The sequence below is a fragment of the Gymnodraco acuticeps genome, unplaced genomic scaffold, assembly GCF_902827175.1.
Source record: "Gymnodraco acuticeps unplaced genomic scaffold, fGymAcu1.1, whole genome shotgun sequence".
In the NCBI taxonomy this organism is placed as follows: Eukaryota; Metazoa; Chordata; class Actinopteri; order Perciformes; family Bathydraconidae; genus Gymnodraco; species Gymnodraco acuticeps.
This window is the reverse complement of record NW_022991991.1, coordinates 495001-514889: the sequence shown is the minus strand read 5'-3', so window position 1 is coordinate 514889 and position 19889 is coordinate 495001. Positions and strand designations below refer to the sequence as shown.

At 39.8% G+C, this 19889-nt stretch overlaps 1 protein-coding gene across 19 annotated transcripts in view; it reads left to right on the top strand.

The window, feature by feature from the left end:
- Nucleotides 1-19889, top strand: part of ptprt (protein tyrosine phosphatase receptor type T) — a 397778-nt gene that overhangs the window by 237553 nt on the left and 140336 nt on the right. For 12 of the 19 annotated variants that reach the window (XM_034201114.1, XM_034201107.1, XM_034201116.1 and 9 more), the window contains exons 15-16: nucleotides 6346-6382; nucleotides 9054-9110. In XM_034201114.1, the coding sequence (XP_034057005.1) occupies nucleotides 6346-6382; nucleotides 9054-9110 (94 nt within the window). The remainder of the gene's footprint in view (nucleotides 1-6345; nucleotides 6383-9053; nucleotides 9111-19889) is intronic. The other 7 variants (XM_034201120.1, XM_034201118.1, XM_034201119.1 and 4 more) reach the window with 2 other exon arrangements.

Here is a 19889-nt window from a genome sequence, read left to right as displayed (position 1 = left end):
TGTTAAAGAGAGACTCACAAATTAATGCTGTTTATTTGTAAACTCATTATAGTATTCACAGATCTTTTTTTGTTTGTTGTAAAAACAGTTTGCGTATTTTCAGATCCGTTTTACATTTGCACATTTCTTTGTGAGTTTGCAAATCTTTTGAATGCATTTGTGGAAGGTGTTTTACATTTTCAAATCACACATTTACACACACATCATTTGTATGTTCACACACATATTATTGAGACAAACATAACCCCATAACAATGCCACTAAGACAATAATATGTGTTTGAGAAGTGTGTGCTGGTCTTGATAGTGAGGCTCACAACTTGTAAGGGTACTTTATTGATCCCAATTTGGAAATGTTTGCGTTGCAGCAGCATACAAAAACAAGGCATTGCACATAAGTAGAAATTAAACAGCATTAAAAAAGTTGAAAATATACAAGTTGACCATGAAGATAACAAATCTATAAACTGTCTCACAAATAAAATAAAACACTATTGAACTGTCAGCGCAGTCTCAGAAAGGGTGGTCTCAAAAGTAGATATTCGTGTCTTGTACTCCCACAATACCACAATGACGTTTGTGTTTAGGGAGTGTGTGTCTGATACATGTGTGTTTGTTTTCATCACGTTGTGTGGCTTACATTATGTTGCCAGAGTTTCAGAAAGGATTGTCCCCAAAATAGTTGTTCCACAAAGACAACTACAAGTTGTTTACTAGAGATATTTTATTTGTGTATATTCTTTAAGACTTTTTGTTACCAGAAAGAGCCGTAAGCTGAACTGAAGTTGTTGAGAAACAAATAGATAGAGTATAAGGACCGATAGTGTGATAGGTTGCTTTGGAACCGAAGCAGCTAATAACAATTTCCAGAAGTCAGAAAGAACACACCAATGGTTTGAAATCTTGCCTGTCAGTCAGAACACTGACCCTCTGACTGCCTGGTGATACGAGAGAAAGATAGAGGCAAAGAGCCGCGAAGATGGGAAGATAGATAGACGCAGAGAGACCGCTCACCCACACAGCAGCTGCATCTCCCATACACACTTAGTATTCCCGTCAGGCTCGACAAAGTTAACTACTACACACAGAGACACACACACACTGTGTCTCCAGTGTCTCCACCGTAAACAACTCCCCTCCTCTCGTCTACCAGCCTCTCTGGGTAGAGGCAGGGCAATACATTGGCCTTACATTTATTAACTTTGCTTCTCGCAACCTCTTGAGGTTTAACCCATTAGCATGCGCGAAGACGAGGCAGCACTCTTCCCAGTGTTAACCCTGAGCAGCCAGTCCTCTAAATGGACTGTAAATAGCCACGATAGGGCCACTTTTGAGGAAACACAAGTCACTGGTGCTCTGGGAACTGATCGTATACCCATGGTGGCTATTTGTAAGATATACACTACACTTACAATGGCAATCTCTGACAGGCCTATTACTCCTGAGACCTTAAGGGATTTGTTATCCCAGTTATTCTTTCATTACATATGTACGTCGGTTTGTGTTCACAGAAGCAAACTGTTAGATATGGTCAATTACTGAATATGAACATCAGGTATATGCACGCCTATTAGCCTACTATTGATGTAGTTTACAAAACATGGTACTGTATGTCTCTTTTTCAAGGTGCAATATTGTAATCGTTCATGCAAAATCCTTACATATGACCTTTTTTAATTGGTGAATCAGCAAAATGTGTGGAAGCAATGGGTCTCAACAAAGACTTCAGTCATTCGGTAGACATTCAACTGTAGGTTCCTACAATCAAATGATGCATTTATGATTAAAGACAGAGAGAGAATAAGATAAAGAAAACGATAAAGCAGACGGACAGGTATTTAGTTAGCCCTTCATACAGACAGACAGAGATGGAGTGGAAGCAGGTGTGTTTAGTCTTGTGGAGAGATCCAGCCTAGAGGCTCACACCATCCATCATCCACTAACATTCATCTTCCCTGCTCTTTAACGTCACTTTAAAGCCAGCTCCATTCACACACACACATACCCAGGCAAGCACAACGAAAGGTGCATCTGTAGAAACAAAATGAAAACTTATACTATTTTATGACAAAGTGAAAGAAACTCATTTAGCCACAGTATTTTTGAAACACTGAACAATAAACTTTACTCACTTTGCCTCCAGTTTTCTATGTGTCTCGAAAATATCTTCTGACGATTTGACACTGCAGGTTGATGTCACATTACAGTGACATTGTTCATCAATTAACATCATCAGTTTTGAGCATTGTAAGTTGATTTTATGGCTATCCTCTCGTGTGTGTGTGTGTGTGTGTGTGTGTGTGTGTGTGTGTGTGTGTGTGTGTGTGTGTGTGTGTGTGTGTGTGTGTGTGTGTGTGTGTGTCTTTCACATGCCGGACTAGCCACCAATTTGTCATGACCAGGCTGAGAACCACAACAAAGAACAGGATATAGCCAGAGTCAAACCAAAGAGTGCAAATGTAATAGAACTAGTGCTGGGGGGAAACGATTATTTTGAAAACCGATTAATCGGGCGATTATTTGATCGATTAGTCGACTAATCTAACGATTATTGTTCTGTTGTTCAATTCATAAAAAACGTAATGTAAAAAAAACGTAATGTAAAAAAAAAATGTTTCACGATACTGTGTCTCAGGGGATCTTAATATTTAAGAACCTATTAATGTGTTATACCAGATTAACGGAAATAATCTCAGCTAATTGACGATACAAACCATGTTTACCAAAACAAAACACAAGTCTCATAAGAAGCATCTAAATGACCCCTGAGCGAAAAATGCTAACGGACATTGGCACAGAACTCAAGATAAAAGTACCCTTATTACTTATCGTAGCTGCACATACAATATATCCGATTAAAGCTGAGACTCCACAGATTATGTAGGTATATAGTATCATCACTGAGTGATCCGGACTCGCGACAGGGGAAGCAAATACAGTCATCACAACACGTACCTTCACAGAGCTTCTAGGGAGATCGTCTCACCACCGTAATCTGATCAAAAGACGTGTTCAATGGCATTCAAATGAGAAAAAACGCGGCTGAATCGGTTAATCCATAGGTTCTTAACGTCTATGTATAAAAAAATGATTGAATTTATAATCCATAATTCCATTTTATGTAAAAAATCGGAGAGCAAATGCTAGCTGCTAATGGTAGCCACCACAGCTAGCTGCTGCTTCTGCTAGGCTATGCAGCAGTCTCAGTGAGATATACATATATAAATATCTTTGCGTTTTGGACTAACTTTAAAATATTCCCATGCTTTTGAAGACCTAGGGCGAGATGTTTTCGTTTGGGGGCTTCGTGCGCAATCCTGTGAGGAGGAGGTGGTAGCCGTTTCAGTCTCCATTGTGTTTGAAGTGCGATTGCGAACTGCTTGTTGCTTTGGGTGACCCACGTGTGTGTAGCGACGCGTCGACGCGGAAATATGTCGTCGACGATATTTTGAAGTCCGACGCGTCGCTACAGCACTAAATAGAACAGAACATTAGTTATTTGAAACAACAAACAACTAAGACACCGCTCCCACAGGGAAGAGAGACCATGAGAGACTGGGCTGGCCGTCGGCTCTAAAGGCCACTAATGGCCCGTTTCCAATACAGGCCTCGCTCGGCCTCGCTCGGTTTGGTTAGGCCTTATTAGGCCCGGCTCACTTTAATGCTGCGCTTCCATTACAGTTTAGGAACTGGGGCAGTTACTATAGTAACGCAGTGTAGGCGGAGCCGTGACGTCATCTTCAATGAGAGCCCCAGAAAAACAACACAGCCGTTAGCTCTTAGCACTCAGAGCTCACAGCTCTTCATATCTGTTCAGAAACTAGACAAAAGTACAAACCACAGACTGTCTGTGTCATGGCGAATACAGTCGCTGGTTTATTAATGTCTGTATAGGCCGTTGTTGTGAGTGTGGACGGTCGGAGCATATATAACGTTAGCTTAGCCAAGCTCCATTTAGAAAACACGCATTTTAAAAAGGGTTTTTCGCCTGCCGTCTGTCTGCAGACTTGTCAAAGCATTAATTCATGGTTTTTACTAACCGGTATCAGTATGTTGTTACTTCGGCATCATTTTGAAACGTGTATTACAATTAAATCACGGTCAAATATGTTCATCTTGTTGTAGTTGTAGCCCCCTTGCCAGCGATTCTCTCTCTAGTTTAGCATACTCAGCCCGACTCAGCCTGGTTGTTCCTGGCCCTAGAACCACGATTTAGTCGGGCCAGAAAAAAGGTGAAAAAGTAGCCCCGGGCCAAAACTAGGCCAAGTGGAAACGCAACTAAAAACGGGCCCCGCACGGCTCGGCACGCTTAAAGCGAGCTACCCGCTGCAGTGGAAACGCGCCATAAGAGACTGCCATGTGGTCCGAGTTGCTCGATGATAAGGCCACACCTAACAGGCCCTGAGGGGAACACACAAACACAACAGACACGCAACAACAGGCCCTGCTAAACTGGGAGGGCAGTCGCAATAAGATAAGATATGATAGACCTTTATCGATCCCCGTTGGGAAATTCAGGTTTGAAAGCGGCAAAAGGATAAGAGTGAAACACAGGACAGAACAGATAAGAATCCACACAAGTATAATAAGAACAACAATTAGAGTACACATGTTAAATACAGTACCTCATATAACACCAATATGAGGTGAAACACTGATCACTGAATGTACACATAAACAGGTATGAGTGAAGGTATTGTGCAGAAGCATCATAAGCGTTACACTGTTGCTTTTTAACTCAATTCCTTAGAGAATATTCATATTCTACTGTCATCTCTGATATCAAAATACAACTTAAAATAGGCCTTGTAGAATATTTCAACTCTTTAAACAGGTAATTTTGTTTCCATGTCGTCAAAAAATAAAGATGAATGTAATATGATCTTAAATGGCATAAGCAGAAAATAAATGTACATTAGCAGTCCCTTGGAAGGGATTTTGTTCAAAAGCCAAAGTGACAGGCGTCAGTGTCGGCAGCTGCTGCAGTAATCATCTTTGATGAAGACAAATGGCCCAACATGTGACGGAGGCCAATCTGCGACTGACAAGCCCGTTAGATACGTACACTTACTGGTGACAGCCCGTCATGGAGGAAGAAAAGAGGAAAAGACAGGAGCAGTGAATGAGTGAAAAGAGCTGGAATAAAGAAAAGCACACGCCTCTTCAGGAGGTGGCAGGCCATCAGAAAGAGAATGACAGAAATGGTGGAACCACTGGAACCTGAAAGTGGCATCAACACAAAAATGGAGGGCAATGGAAACACAGAAAGAACTAGACGATCATAGAGAAATATGTTATGACCTGGCCTGATTTAGTGATTTGCAGGTCAAAAAGCATGTTCATTTTACATTCACTTTACGTGTACGTGTACACACTATGTACATGTATACTTAAACAACGGTGTTAATTGTGTGTCCATACTTTCTATATAAGCGTCTATGTATACAGGATAAATGATCTAATAACACAATAGGTTATTGATCTTAATATTAAGAATGTTTTGTACACATGTGTTTTGAGACTAATCAAGCTGGTCATTGTATTGCATCAAAGGAAAACATAAGAAACTAATAACACGGCCCCATGGCCTCATTGATCATCTTTAAAGACTAGCGTGTGGATTATCTAAGCCTTTAGTCCATATTGGTTTAGCATGTTTTGCCCCATTAACCACAGATTGTATATTCTTTAAGTTATTTCTGACCATTATCTTAACCGTCCCATATGATTTGAAACGATTACCGTATTTTCCGGACTATAAGTCAAAAAAATTGTCGTTAAGAGAAAAAAGACGTGTATAAGTCGCTTCAGTGTATAAGTCGCATTTATCCAACTGAAGTCTTCATCCTCTGTGCCGCTGTTAAACACTTCCGCCCGCTCCGGTGTGGATGAAGCAGCATGTCCTGCTCCGGGCTGTCCTCAGACTCTCCATCAGAATCAGCTCCGATTAGACCTTTCTGAATCCCGACAGGATGGTGTCGGTCGTCACTGAAGCCCATGCTGTGTCCATCCATCCCACAACATCCTGGAAAGTTACGTGACGCATCCTCCCCGTTCTTATTATACATCCATGAGCCTCCCGGTCGCCGTTACTTTTTGTTTCTTCTTCGGTGGTACAGCAGTTTTCAGTTGTCACGATTGGCCGTAGTTTGAGCGCAGTCAGACAAAATTCAACATATAAGTCGCTTTTGGAGTATAAGTCGCAGGACCAGCCAGACAGGTAAAGAAAACGCGACTTATAGTCCGGAAAATACGGTACATGGATTCAAGGCATTTGTTAACCTGTTAATACAGTGTATTAACAATTTGCTTAAAGACTGTGTCTGTCTTTCTTTTCTCTCTCCAGGAAACCAAAATCAACTGTGTCCACCTGGCTAACAAAGGTATGAGCACCCTTCCATTGATACTCAGCTTGCTCTTATTGTACAGACAAAATCATATTACTTATATGTCTAATTAAACCTAATAGCGAATTAACCCCCGGATTAGTGTCAGAATGTTGTATTAGATGAGATAAACACACACACATACCCACAGGTAAACCCACAGACTCTAGGCCAGACTACTCCACATTCTTACCATGTGATCCTGCATGATACCGTTGCATTGCATTCTCTCCCTCCATCTCTTTTCTCCTAATCTGTCTCCTTCATTGCCCTCCTCTGTTGCACATTATCCCACTTTTTCATCAATCCTGCTCTCTCTTTTTTGATCTCATCCTGCATCCGTGTTGCTCATCAGTGTATAAAGTGGAACATCAGGGCCATTACATACCGATTGACCGCCTTCATTAAACCCGATGGATGGAGGCTCAAGCGTTAGCCCCAGAACCCATTTCATCCTATTCTGTTTTGCTTTCCCCATGTCTCCCATCTGTATTTGCTGCTCATCTCCGGCAAATACATCAATTTGTGTGCCAGGCAATGTGCTTCGAAAGCTTTTCAGCTCGCTATTGATTTTCCTCACCTCGTCTCTTTTTTCTATTTTATTTTTTCATCTGCATCAAACATTGATTTGATTTTTCCTCATCTTCTTTCTCTGTTCTGTGTCTCTCGCTCACTTATTATTTCTCGTCTGCATCAAGCATTTTATTGCTCATCATACATCACTTCTTTATGTCTTGCTCTATCCAATCACCAGGCTGTGTTTTTCTGAGTGGAAAGTATTGTTGGTGGACGTCTACAGTGTGTAGACCCTGCTTTGTGTCCGTCTGCATGTGTGTGTGCTTGGAAAAAGACATGCTTTTAACTTTGTGGCTGTCTTTCATATGACAAAATGCTAACTTCTTAAGCTCTAAATCTACTAGAAATCTAGTTTTTGTAAGTTTTTGATATGTGGGAGGCGCTTTGAGGCAATACAGATGGCTTATTTAGCAAATGACTAGTATACCCAATGTATTGCTGAAATCTGCTACTTACTCACTACAGCAGCTGATAATTACCACTTTTCAAATGCAGCAGCAAAATTAGCTTGAGCACTGTTTGGTTACAAAATCAAAATCAGTAATTTGGGAATAATTAAGGTTTTGCCAAATGCGCATCTTTCAGAGGCAGAGAATATCAGTTTAATTAACAGTAAGAAGCACATGCTTTTGGCCAGGTTAGAAACCTTTTAGGTTAACAGTAAAAATAATAGGGAGATAACATTTGATATCATGTCCTGCCCTGTTACTTAAAAAAAACTTTCATATTTGATTTAGATTGAACTTTCATTTTCAAGTAGCCTAAGCCATGTTAGCTTATATTACGCTATGTGAGTCTTTGGGCTGCTAAGATGATAATAATGTGCTACCATCTGTGTATACCAGTACCAAGGCTACAGTAAGGCAAGGGTAGTCTACTTTTACAGCACATTTCAACACAAGCCAATTCAAAGGGCTTTACAAAAACATAAAAAGCATTAGATGTACTGGACATTCAAATGGGTGGTGTCAATTGATCCGACAACATTTCAACCACTGTTTTAAATCAGTACATACTCATTAAATTGTGGGTAACCAAAGCAACAAACTTCTATTTGACGCTGCTTTGCCAAATCAAAACGCACAATAAAACAGGCCCAACCATACATGTATCAAAAGTTCAAATGTTTCCTTAATTGCTCATTATAAAAATGTGTTCACACACACAGAGATTTCCTGATTAAGAACATGACTCTAGGAACTAAACTGTTGCAACGCCATAGTTTGATCTAGCAGTAGACTTGATCATGTATTACTGATTATTTGCAATTCCTTACTGTCTACCTAGCTTAACCAATTGAATTAAATCATTGAGATTACTTCTAGACTCTGCATCTGAGAAATAATAGTAGAATATAAAGATGTTATATTGACCTTTTCTTTAATGGCTAATGGTTGACTACAACCCTGTCACCATTCAAGCCATGTACAACTAAATGAAGCCACATCATTGCCTCAATATATGATATTTGCTAAAGCTACTTTAACCTTTTTTGATCTGATTTCCACTGATCAGATTTTGTCCCTGGGTCATCTGAACGTTTGCAGCTGAACCCAGAAGGCCAGATTGTGTCTTTACTCCCACTTTGCCAAGCCACAAAGTTCACATTTGTATTCTTTCAACCATCACCTCATTTATTCCCTCCTACCTTTATTTTTGATTAACCCGTCAAGCCAGGCTGACACACTCAACACACTCAAATGTTAACCCCCCTACACCACATCTGCCTTCACTGACTCACTCCTTGGAAAAACATTTTCACCACCAACACATTTATTAGGTAATGGGCCAGTCAAGAAGCTAGTGACGTTTATGTCCTGGCAACAATCATATCCCACTTCACATCTTGAGTGCTAGTTGTAATTGATTCTAATGTTCTAGTGCTGTCTCTCACCACTGCAATTTCTTTCTCCTCTAAGACAGATTGTGCAATTGAAAAGAGCTAAACCTTGATGAAATGCATAAAGAAAAGCTATACGTCCTTTTTTCTTAGACTTTTTCTTCTTTCTTTTCTTTTTCTGTTGTTTGTTTTCTCTCCCTCCCTCTCTCTCTCTCATGCTGTCTGGCGGGGACGTGCGGCCCTTGGCCTTAGTGGTAATAGGTAGGGGACAAATAACAACGCCGTACATTCTAGTCATCCCAAGCGAAGGTGATTATTGCTTCATAGGCAGAATATGTTCTTCCCTATGTTATATTCTTCATCACAGTACAACCATGAACACAAACAAAACCCTGTTTCATATTGGTTGTCCCCCTCCTTTCCCCCCTCCCTTTGATTCTTGAATTTTATCAGTTTTTGCCTCTTTTTTTTTGTTTCTCCTTCTCATCACCATCTTACTGCATTTGTTTGCATGTCTGCTTCGCTTCAAGTGTTGCTGGCTGTGTTTGAACCTCTTCTCTCTCTGCCTTGCATACACACAAGCACAAACACACAGTGTGAAACCATGCTGTGTCATGCTTAGTTATTAGCCTGAATATGACGACATTAAGAATTGTATACTTCTTATAAAAGGGAAGTACTGCAAATCAATCAACAAGAAAACATGAGACTATGATCTTAAATTGTCTTTGGATCCTTGTTATCTCTGGGAGAGACTTAAATGACTATACACAAGCCATTTACTGTAAGCATGGTTTCATTCTTGCATGTTTGATAATCCATGAGTGATTTGTAAAAACAGAAACATATGGCGGATGTGAAAACAATGGCTGATGGTGATTCCCTGTAAATAGCATTAATAGTTACACCCCTTCACACATAGACACCCAACATGCCTATGAGTGATTTGCTTTCACTTCTCTGTCTTAGTTTTTCCTCACTAATATGGTGTTTGTCATTAGAATGAATTTAAAATAGTTTGAGATACACATGCGTACACGTAACAATGTGACATTTTGAAAGGCCAACAATGTTACTCTAATACCCACTTTCAGGGGGTTGATTTAAACACAAATGTGTCCTTGTTGACACACTGCACCTTCACATTATATTCCTTGATGGACATTTCAAATGACTTGTTTCATCCATTGGAGGTTTGGTGGAAGCCAAATCTCGAGTGGCACCAAAAGTTAAGTAATATGGATAATTCCCCCCTTAAACACTTATCTGAACTGTTTATGTGTGATTTTCACTCCTTTGTGAGGGCACATATTCAATGTGTATTGTTTATATAGTGGATTGACCCCAAATGCGGGGTTTTGCCCTTAACTGAACTCATTCATACAACGAAAAATACACTGAACCAAAATCAACTGTTTTCTTTCGTTATGTGTTTTAGAAAGGGTTGGCCTGACATCTTAAAGAAAATACGCTTCATGTTTATTCCTCTCAATATTCATCAGGGTGATATTTAAACATTTGACCTTCATCGCCATACTGTACTGTAAGGCATTTTAATACATACATGGGTACATTCTAAAATAAGATATCAAACCTTTGACAGATGTGACACCAACATTGGAATTCACCAATTCCTGAAAAATATTTAAGATCACAAGACCTTATGAAAATAAAACGAGTGGACAATCTTAGCCTCCACATGTTATTAAAACAGAGAAGCAAACAACTGGATTGTATTGTGCAATGCAAATGCAGTATGTGTCAGCAGAATATGAATGTCATTCAATACAACAATCATAATGTTGACTTAAACACTATGAACACAACAGGGAATCTGTCAACAGCAAGAATACTCGTAAACTGCTGTCACAGTTCTTTGTCAATAATATGAGATGACTTCACATGAATACAATAACACGTATTGTCCTGAGGGAAATTGAGGTTGAAGACCCAGCACAAAGAATTATGCACAACTCCAGACAATAGTGAAACCCTATATTGTATTTATATGAACCACGGTCGCTTACCTCAATGCAGATGCAAGCAAAACAATCTCTGGCCGCAATACAATGGCATTTCATTGAAATGCTAAGAACCGTACAGATACTTTTTATAACAATGATTTCACAAATTAAGACATGATATGATTGCATTAATTGTGTTTAGTTTTCTACACTCACTATTTGGTAATAGTCCTGGATAGAACTTACTCTGTAAGTAACATACACCACTTGTCTTTTTCACCTTGTCCATTCTCACTCAGCACTTTAGACCTAAGCCATTGAGAGTAGCTACTGTAACTCACTCTTTAACACACTCGATATAGACTAAACCCATTACAGGTTACATGAATTGGTTCTACTTTGACACTCTGAGATTGAGACACTTTCAGTTCAATCAGTATTATCAGTTAATTAGAAAGTGGAATTTGTTGGAGCTTGTTCCCCCTCAGCAGCCTGTAAGCTCTCCAAAAGTGTTACATGGGCGATAAACAGTACAAATACGAAAGATAGTTGTGTAAAATACATTATATTTTGACTCAATACAACCCTTAACATTTTTGACCAGAACAGATTGATTTGAATGTGAAACAAACGCAGCCCGGCTTTTATACCAGTCTTCTTCTGTGCGGTGCTAGTCCCACTTTGTTCATCTGCTCTGCTTCAGTCACATTGTCTCATCTCCATTAAATAATTGTATAAAAGCCAAAAATCCGCCGTCAGTTTGTACAGCAATGCCTTAAAACATACTTATATTCTGTACCATGTTGATATGACTTCAGAATAGTATCCTGAACAAAAACAATTGCAGATGTTCTGATTGAACATTCACTCAATTCTGTATTTTTCCATAACCAGTTAAGCCCTGCCTGTTTATCAGGTTTCAGGCTAGAAAATAACACTAACACAACAAATGATATATCTTCACTTCTAAAAGGGGTAAATTAATAATTATTTTTTCTCAAAGCAAGGTTACATCTGTGAGTTGGATGTAGAAGTGTCAGAATCAATATAGATTTGTTTTATTTTAAAAAAAAACTTTACTTATAGTGAAAACCACCCTTGCATGATGGGTTAGTAGACTAAAAGCTTTAGGAATCCAAACTATAACATATAGTAAGTACCCTGTATCAAGATTGATGCAAAACAAGTGAAATTTGACCTTTTTAGAGAGATTTAGAAAAATAAAGTCTAAGCGGACTCACCTCTGGGTAATTTGGGAACCATCGGTTCCATTTGAACTTTTTCACTGTAAAAATCATTTTATTACTTTGAATTATCACTATAGGTATTCATTCCATCCAAATACAACTGTTGTGAAAAAAATAAAAAATAAAACATAGGCCTACTCTGCACCGAAAATCACTCCTCGCTCCCTTATTACTTATCCTAGCTGCACATCCAACACATTGTTTATGATCGCAAAGAGACACAGAATCTAACGGTGCCCACCGCAACACTGAAAGATACAAACTCGCGACGTTATCAACAAAAACGTACATCAAAACAAGTGGTACTAACATGCGCTAGGCTAACAATGACTTACCTTCCTCGTTGTCTGGTCTAAACTGGTCTTCAATGGCATTACAACGATAAAAACGATGATGTAGTTAATCCATATATTAATATCCAATGGGGCTGTGTCCCCTTTGAAATGTTCTGATAATCTATAAGCAATAAAACTGCAATTCCGTTATCTGCTGTCCGCTCTGTGCTCCGTGCGCTCTGGGTCCTGCTGCATTTCCTGCTTCGTTACGTTGTAAACAATAAATGAAGTCGGCTGCGTAATGTACTTAAGCTGACTGGCATTCTTTATACTTTACGCAGGACCATATCTCTGGAACCCATTGGTCGATTCGTGTGATTTACACCTTTTTCTTAACCATCAGAACCAATAGAATCGATGGGCAGTTCCCAAATCTACGTAAACATTACCATAGCGGGCGTAATAGAGAAGCAAACGAAGCATATCTGAAAGTGCAAGCCTGGACGGCAATACTTTATACCGAGTATATTGCCATAAATATGATGATTGATTATCAGTAAAAAAGTATACGTGACACAAAGACATTGGATTAACCTTGAGATGCGTTTTTATTCCGTTGAACACAACTATTGATCACAAATCAAAAAAGGTAAGACGTAATTATTGTAATATTTTTGGAACCGGATGTTGTTTACTTTCTCTTTTCTGGCTGATAGCTCCAGGAATTCGAGGTCGGACAGTGATGACATTACATGTGTGGAATCTGTGGAGTCTCAGCTTTAAATCGTATATCTTGTTTGTGCAGTTAAGATAGTAATAAGGGCATGTATACCGTGTGTTGTGTATACAAAAGCGTTAGCATTAGTTAGCATTTTTTCGCCCAATGCTAATTCAAAGGCTTGGTATTACTCTTGTGTTTTTTTTAGCTAACAATTGTTCTTATTGTCAGTTAGCGGAGTTTCTTACCTTTAAAAGGGTATGAAACATTAATAGTTTCATAAATGTTAAGAAGCCCTGAGACATGTGAGAAAAAAAAAACTGTGGGAGGGGTCCACTGGGGGGACCTTCGGGCTTAACTGGATAATGTCATGGCAGTAATACAATCTTGCTAAAGTCAGAAAGCTATCACGATTGGCTGAGAACATAGCAATTACAATAATAATATAGTTTACTGTTTCTCAAATATCAATGATAATATTGGCATCCATGTCCTTTAAAATATAATTTAACCATGTATGAGCTATACTAAGACAGACATGAGTAATGTGATTGAAGCACTGATATTTCTTAGCCAGAGCATTTCTTTAGTTGTATGTTTCTACAGGCTGAAGGTGACATTGTGGCAAAAGTGCAGCAGAAAGCATGCATTAATAAGTGATACTTCTCCATCTGCAGTGTTAGTATGCCCTGCTCGTGTTCGGGAGCATCAAACCCATCCCTTGTCATCCATACACTTGTATTATATGTCAACTGCAATTCCCATAACCATTAGTCCTGAGGTGGATTATAATTGGTGTACAGAGTTGTGTTGTAACTGACTCTGGCGCTGTGCAATGCTGATGCAACATGTGGATTCCTATCTGTGTGTGTGTGTGTGTGTGTGTGTGTGTGTGTGTGTGTGTGTGTGTGTGTGTGTGTGTGTGTGTGTGTGTGTGTGTGTGTGTATGTGTGTGTGTGTGTGTGTGTGTGTGTGTGTTTGTGTGTTTGTGTGTTTGTGTGATGGGAGTGCGTGACTGAACTGCAAAATTGAAACGTTGAAGGAAAGAGATCTGAATGATCTTCTACCTCACACACAAACACATAAACTCCGTTTGCTCACTGAATTTGCAACAGATTGAGTCAGACTATAAAACTGAAACAGTCTACTCGTGGGTGTGTATATGTCTTTGATGTGACAGAGCACAATACTAGAGGTGGAAATAACATTATTGTTTTAAGGAAAAGTAGCAATACTAATTTGTAAAAACACTGTCACAAGATAAGTGCTGCAGCACCCCTCTGTCTGAAACCAGAGCCCAGTCTGCTCTGATTGGTTGGCTGGCCGGCTCTGTTGTGATGGATCAACCAAACAAAGGGGTATCTTCCCTAAGCCTATCACATACAATGTGTTGGAGCGCTAGCTCGTGTTACATAGTGATGTCACTATGTACGGAAGTAAACAAAGGAGTCCAATTTGTATACCGCTGCTGGATATTCTAATGTCTTTTTATATGACCATGTTGTTTTTGTTAGTTTACATTTTATAAAAGCTAATATTCTGAATCTATAAAGTAACTAAAGCTCTCAAATAAATGGAATAGAATAACCAATACAACACTGGCTTCCAAAATGTAGTGGAGTAGATGTATACAAAAGTGTAACACAACAATACTCAGATAAAGTATACTTGAGTAAATGTACTAGAAATTCAGCTCAGGTTATACCTGGAGCCTGCTGGGATTGACTGCAAGAGACTGTTGTTGTTCAGGAGTTGATCCCGCCCCTGCCCCTGCCCCGCCTCGGCGTAAGCGTGACGTATGCGGTGCTTTTGCTCTAGCCTGACAATTTGTTGGTGCTTGAAACGAACCGGATTCCGGAGCTAAGAGGCTGCTCCGCTGCGGTGTGAACAGGAAAACCCGGTGCTTTTCAAGCTCCAGCTCCGAACCGGCCCTGAAACACCATTGATGTGAATGAGGTAAGAGAGGAAAACAAATAAAACCCCAGAGAGCAGACTCGAGAACCAAGAAAGACAGAGTGGCAGAAATTGACTTTAAGAAAGAAAAAGTGTATATCCAGGATTGTCCTGCTTTTGGTCTGCTTTTCACTGCATTGTGCATTCAGACAGGTGTATCCTCCTCGCTCTCGGGTGACAGACGGGAGGCACATTGTTGTCTTATGCTAAGTTGGCCCTTCCAACTCTGCCATGAATTCTCCATCTGCTCCACAGCGCAGCGACAAAATGTTCAATTGTCCCTGCGTAAATCTTAGAGGCCAGGTTGTAAAGTACTCAGAGGCATCTGGATGGAGAGGAAGAAAGAGGGTTGGATGAAGGTAGGGAAAGACATAAGTAAACAGAAAGGATGTGTATGGTTCGTAGGTAGGTAGGTAAGTAGGTAGGTAGGTAGGTAGGTAGGTAGGTAGGTAGGTAGGTAGGTAGGTAGGTAGGTAGTAGGTAGGTAGGTAGGTAGGTAGGTAGGTAGGGTAGGTAGGTAGGTAGGTAGGTAGGTAGGTAGGTAGGTAGGTAGGTAGGTAGGTAGGTAGGTAGGTAGGTAGGTAGGTAGGTAGGTAGGTAGGTAGGTAGGTAGGTAGGTAGGTAGGTAGGTAGGTAGGTAGGTAGGTAGGTAGGTAGGTAGGTAGGTAGGTAGGTAGGTAGGTAGGTAGGTAGGTAGGTAGGTAGGTAGGTAGGTAGGTAGGTAGGTAGGTAGGTAGGTAGGTAGGTAGGTAGGTAGGTAGGTAGGAATGAAAGCTTCAATTACATGTAGGTCTACATTTTGAAACTAAAGCTGATAAAAATGTCAGTTATTATGGTAAACTACATACATATTTTCGAAGAGGATGCTCAGCAGTCTGCAGCTTTAGAGGAACTGTAGCCTTTAACTTGCAAGTTTGAAACAACTTGTTAAACTCATAAAAGCGAGGAGCAGCTGTTATCTTCTTGCATTTACGAGAACATATGGTTGTGCATCAGTTTTAGTACTTTAGTTTTACATTCTCTTTTTGCATAGTCATGTTAATATATTGTGCCTGGTATCTTTGAAATAAGCGATGAGTGAGGATTAGTGCAATTTGTTTTCAGTATAAATCTGCTCTTCTGATAACACCTTCATCATTAATTTTCTATCTGAAGTAAGTTAGAGTTGAGATATTTATCACCCATGTTTTGATCCAGGTTGTTTTTAATAATCTCAAGGCCTTACTTTCCTACCGTCTTTCTGCTTTTGTAGCAGCAGCTGTTTCCTATAACATGCAATTCACTTTGGCCTTTGGCTTTGTTATCTTGTCAGAAACAAATTCCCTTCAACGGTAAGTTGAAGATGTTAGAACACAACATGTTTGTGTATCCATGAACTGATTTCATAAAATGTGTTTTCATTTTGGTATTGTTTTTAGAAAATGGGTACAGCAGGAATGGAAAGAATGGATAATTAATAAAGCATAAAACAAACACAAAACCTTTAACCGGTTTTTTTTCACGAAACTGTGTCTCAGGGCTTCTTAACATTTAACAACCTATTAATGTGTCATACCCACTTAACGGGAAGAAACTCAGCTAACTGACGATACGAACCATTCTTACCGAAACAAAACACAAGACTCACAAGAAGTGTCTAAATGAGCCCTGAGCGAAAAAATGCTAACATACTTAGCACAGAACTCACGGTAGAAATACTTTATTACTTATCGGATCTGCACAAACAAGCTGAGATTCCACATATTCTAGGGGTAGGCCTATACGTATAATCACTGAGCGATCAAAACTTGCGGCAGGGGAAGCGAACCCAGACATCACACAACGTAGCTTTACGTAGCAAAAACGGGACATTGTCTTACCTTAGCTGTTTTTCTGATCCAACGTTGTTTTCAATGGCATTAAAACGATAAAAACGCTGCTGAAGGTTAATCCAATGTGTCTGTGTCACTTTGAAATGATTACTGATAATCCATCATTCCATTTTTGGTAGTACCCCTCACTGCAGTGCGCAGTACCTCAAGCCCCTCCTTCTCAACCTTTGAGGCACGTGACTAACGGCCCCTCCTTCTCAACCTAAGCCCCTCCTTCTCAACCTTTATAGATAGATGGTGGGGGGAGCTGGGCAGGTGCTTCAGTGAGCAGGTGAGATGGTAGGGGGAGCTGGGCAGGTGCTGTAAGTCGCCCTACAGTCACAGCGTTTGGCTCATGTGAATAGACATGCCGTAAAAAATGGCCCCTATTAATTATGGTCTGTGAGCAATACAGACAATGAAAATGGCTTGCTGTTCTGCAGCTTAAGATACACTTAACAATTGTGAACTCTGAAAACAAGAAACAATAGTAAAGTCAATAAGCTAGAAGACATTAAGCTCTCATTGTAAATAATGTGAAAATACAGACGGCACTAAAAAGAGCAATGTATTATACCTCTGTGCCTCACAGAAGAATGGCTTTTGGCATGGTATTCCACCTGAAGCCTCTGACCCTGGTATTGGCAGAACGGGCAGTGATAACTGCCAGAATTACAAATATACACTTTTGGGCGCCCATCATGGTGTAAGTGTGTGATGTGTTTCTGGTCAAAGAAAATAAACAGAAACAAAATAGTTAGGCAATAGGCAGGAATAAAATAAGCTGCATATACATTTATTTTGTAAAAATCGAATTGAAATATAGTTTATGCATAGTTTTTTCAGGACTTTGTTTATACAGCAATCCTACTATTACATAGTATAGTTATATTAGTTCTCAAGTACTACTATTTGAAGCAACACAAATGTAGTTTTACTTAAAATCAACACATTTTAAACCGCAGCAAAAACAAATAGTTAATTTATTCAGGAATACGACCATACTTGCCAAACTTGAGACCTCAGAAAACGGGAGCATTTCAAGACTTTGAGTTGCGCGCGCTGCTAAAGTGACGTGCTACCATGGAAACCAAACAATTGTGTAGCTGTATTAAACAGTCCTGAGTAAATCTGATTTTGTCAGAAATCGGGAGAAATGCGGGAGAAATATGACCATAGGAGGAAACCGGGCGAGGGTAATGAAATCGGGAGTCTCCCGCGAAAATCGGGAGGGTTGGCAAGTATGGAGACGACAGCAAATAAGTGAGACTTAAAATAATATAAAGACTTTCCTAAAGTTTTCAGGACTTTGCTTATACAGCAATCCTACTATTTTGAAGCAACACAAATGTAGTTTTACTTTCAATCAACACATTTTAAACCGCAGCAAAAACAAATAGTTAATTTATTCAGGGATACTTACCTCCATCGTACTCTGACGCTATGGGTCCTTCTCACTTCGGTTAAATTGATTCCTTGCGTCCCTCACTTGCGTCGTTTCCCTGCGTCTAGTCCCTCTCACCAGGGAAGCATGGAGGGACGCAAGGAAACCACGAGAAGCAGGGAAATTAGTTTTAAGAGCAATGGGACGTCCTTTCCTCCGGAGCGTCACGTGAAGCTACGTCCGTTTGTGATGACGCCGCACAGCTGATCGTCTGACAGCAGCTCTGTCCCCATTATTTTCTCTGTTAGTACACATTTACTGACACAAACATTTGTATCATCTGTTGTAGACCCAAATAAATAAAATAAAATAAGAACTAATTCTCAAAAAAGATAAACGCCATTCTTAAAATGTATAAACGAACAATAGTTTGATTAATATTGATTAGAGTGCACAATAGAAATAAAATAATTGAGAGAAGAAAAAGAGATATGTTATCTATCAAAACCCAGTTAGATTAACATTCATTGGATTGCACACTTTGTTTGTTTGTTTGGATATGTAGCACATTAACATTTCAATAGCACTTAATGACTGACTGAATGGAAATGACAATAAATGAAAATGTAAAACGAAAAAAGCGATCATGAAAATGTTTCCAATAAATGAATTAAATGATTATTGACCACTTTGTTGTTCAGATACATCACATATTTGTAACTAAATGATACATGAATTGAAACAAAACACGGTATAAACATGAGGAGTGACTCCTGTGAGGTTCATGTATTTTCTTCACTCTGCTCTCATGTCAAGAAGCATCAGATCAGTGCATGCGCTGCATCGTCCAATCAGTGAGCGATACACAGTAAGGGGCTGGGCGAGTGTCTGAGGATTTCATCGGAGGACGGTCTGATGGTTCCTCGGTTATCGCTCCTCCATTATCGCTCCTTGATCCTCGGTCCTCCGGCAAAAATAAGGCCATTGGGACGCTACTCAAGATGGCGCGGACAAATTGACTTCCGGTGAGACCGAGACCGACGAGCGAGGAAATGAAAAATAAGAGAAGTGAGAAGGGCCCTATGATTAACAGAACAGAACTGCTACCCCGGAAACAGGATGTCACGTGCCTCAAAGGTTGAGAAGGAGGGGCCGTTAGTCACGTGCCTCAAAGGTTGAGAAGGAGGGGCCGTTAGTCACGTGCCTCAAAGGTTGAGAAGGAGGGGCTTGAGGTACTGCGCACTGCAGTGAGGGGCTTCTCCATTTTTGTCAAAAACTGAGATTTCATATTAGCTGTTATTAGCACTATTAGAGCTACAACCCAGCTTCCGGTTTTGGGCATTCTGGCTACTTATCACTCATTCACCAATGGGTAATGTTTAGATGGATTTGTAGGAACCTCCCTCTCAATTATATTGGCTCTAATGGTTAAAAAGAGGTGTCAATCATCAAAATTGACCAAGGAGAGCCAGAGATATGGAAAACGCACCCAAATGACCCCAGAAGTGGGTTGTTTTCTTCTAAATCTCTCTAAAAAGGTCAAATGTCACTTGTTTTGCATCAATCTTGATACAGGGTACTTTTTACATGTTATAGTTTGGATTCCTAAACCTTTTAGTCTACTTTCCCATCATTCAAGGCTGGTTTTCACTATAAGTAATGTTTTTTTTTGGACGGACACTATAATTTACATTTTT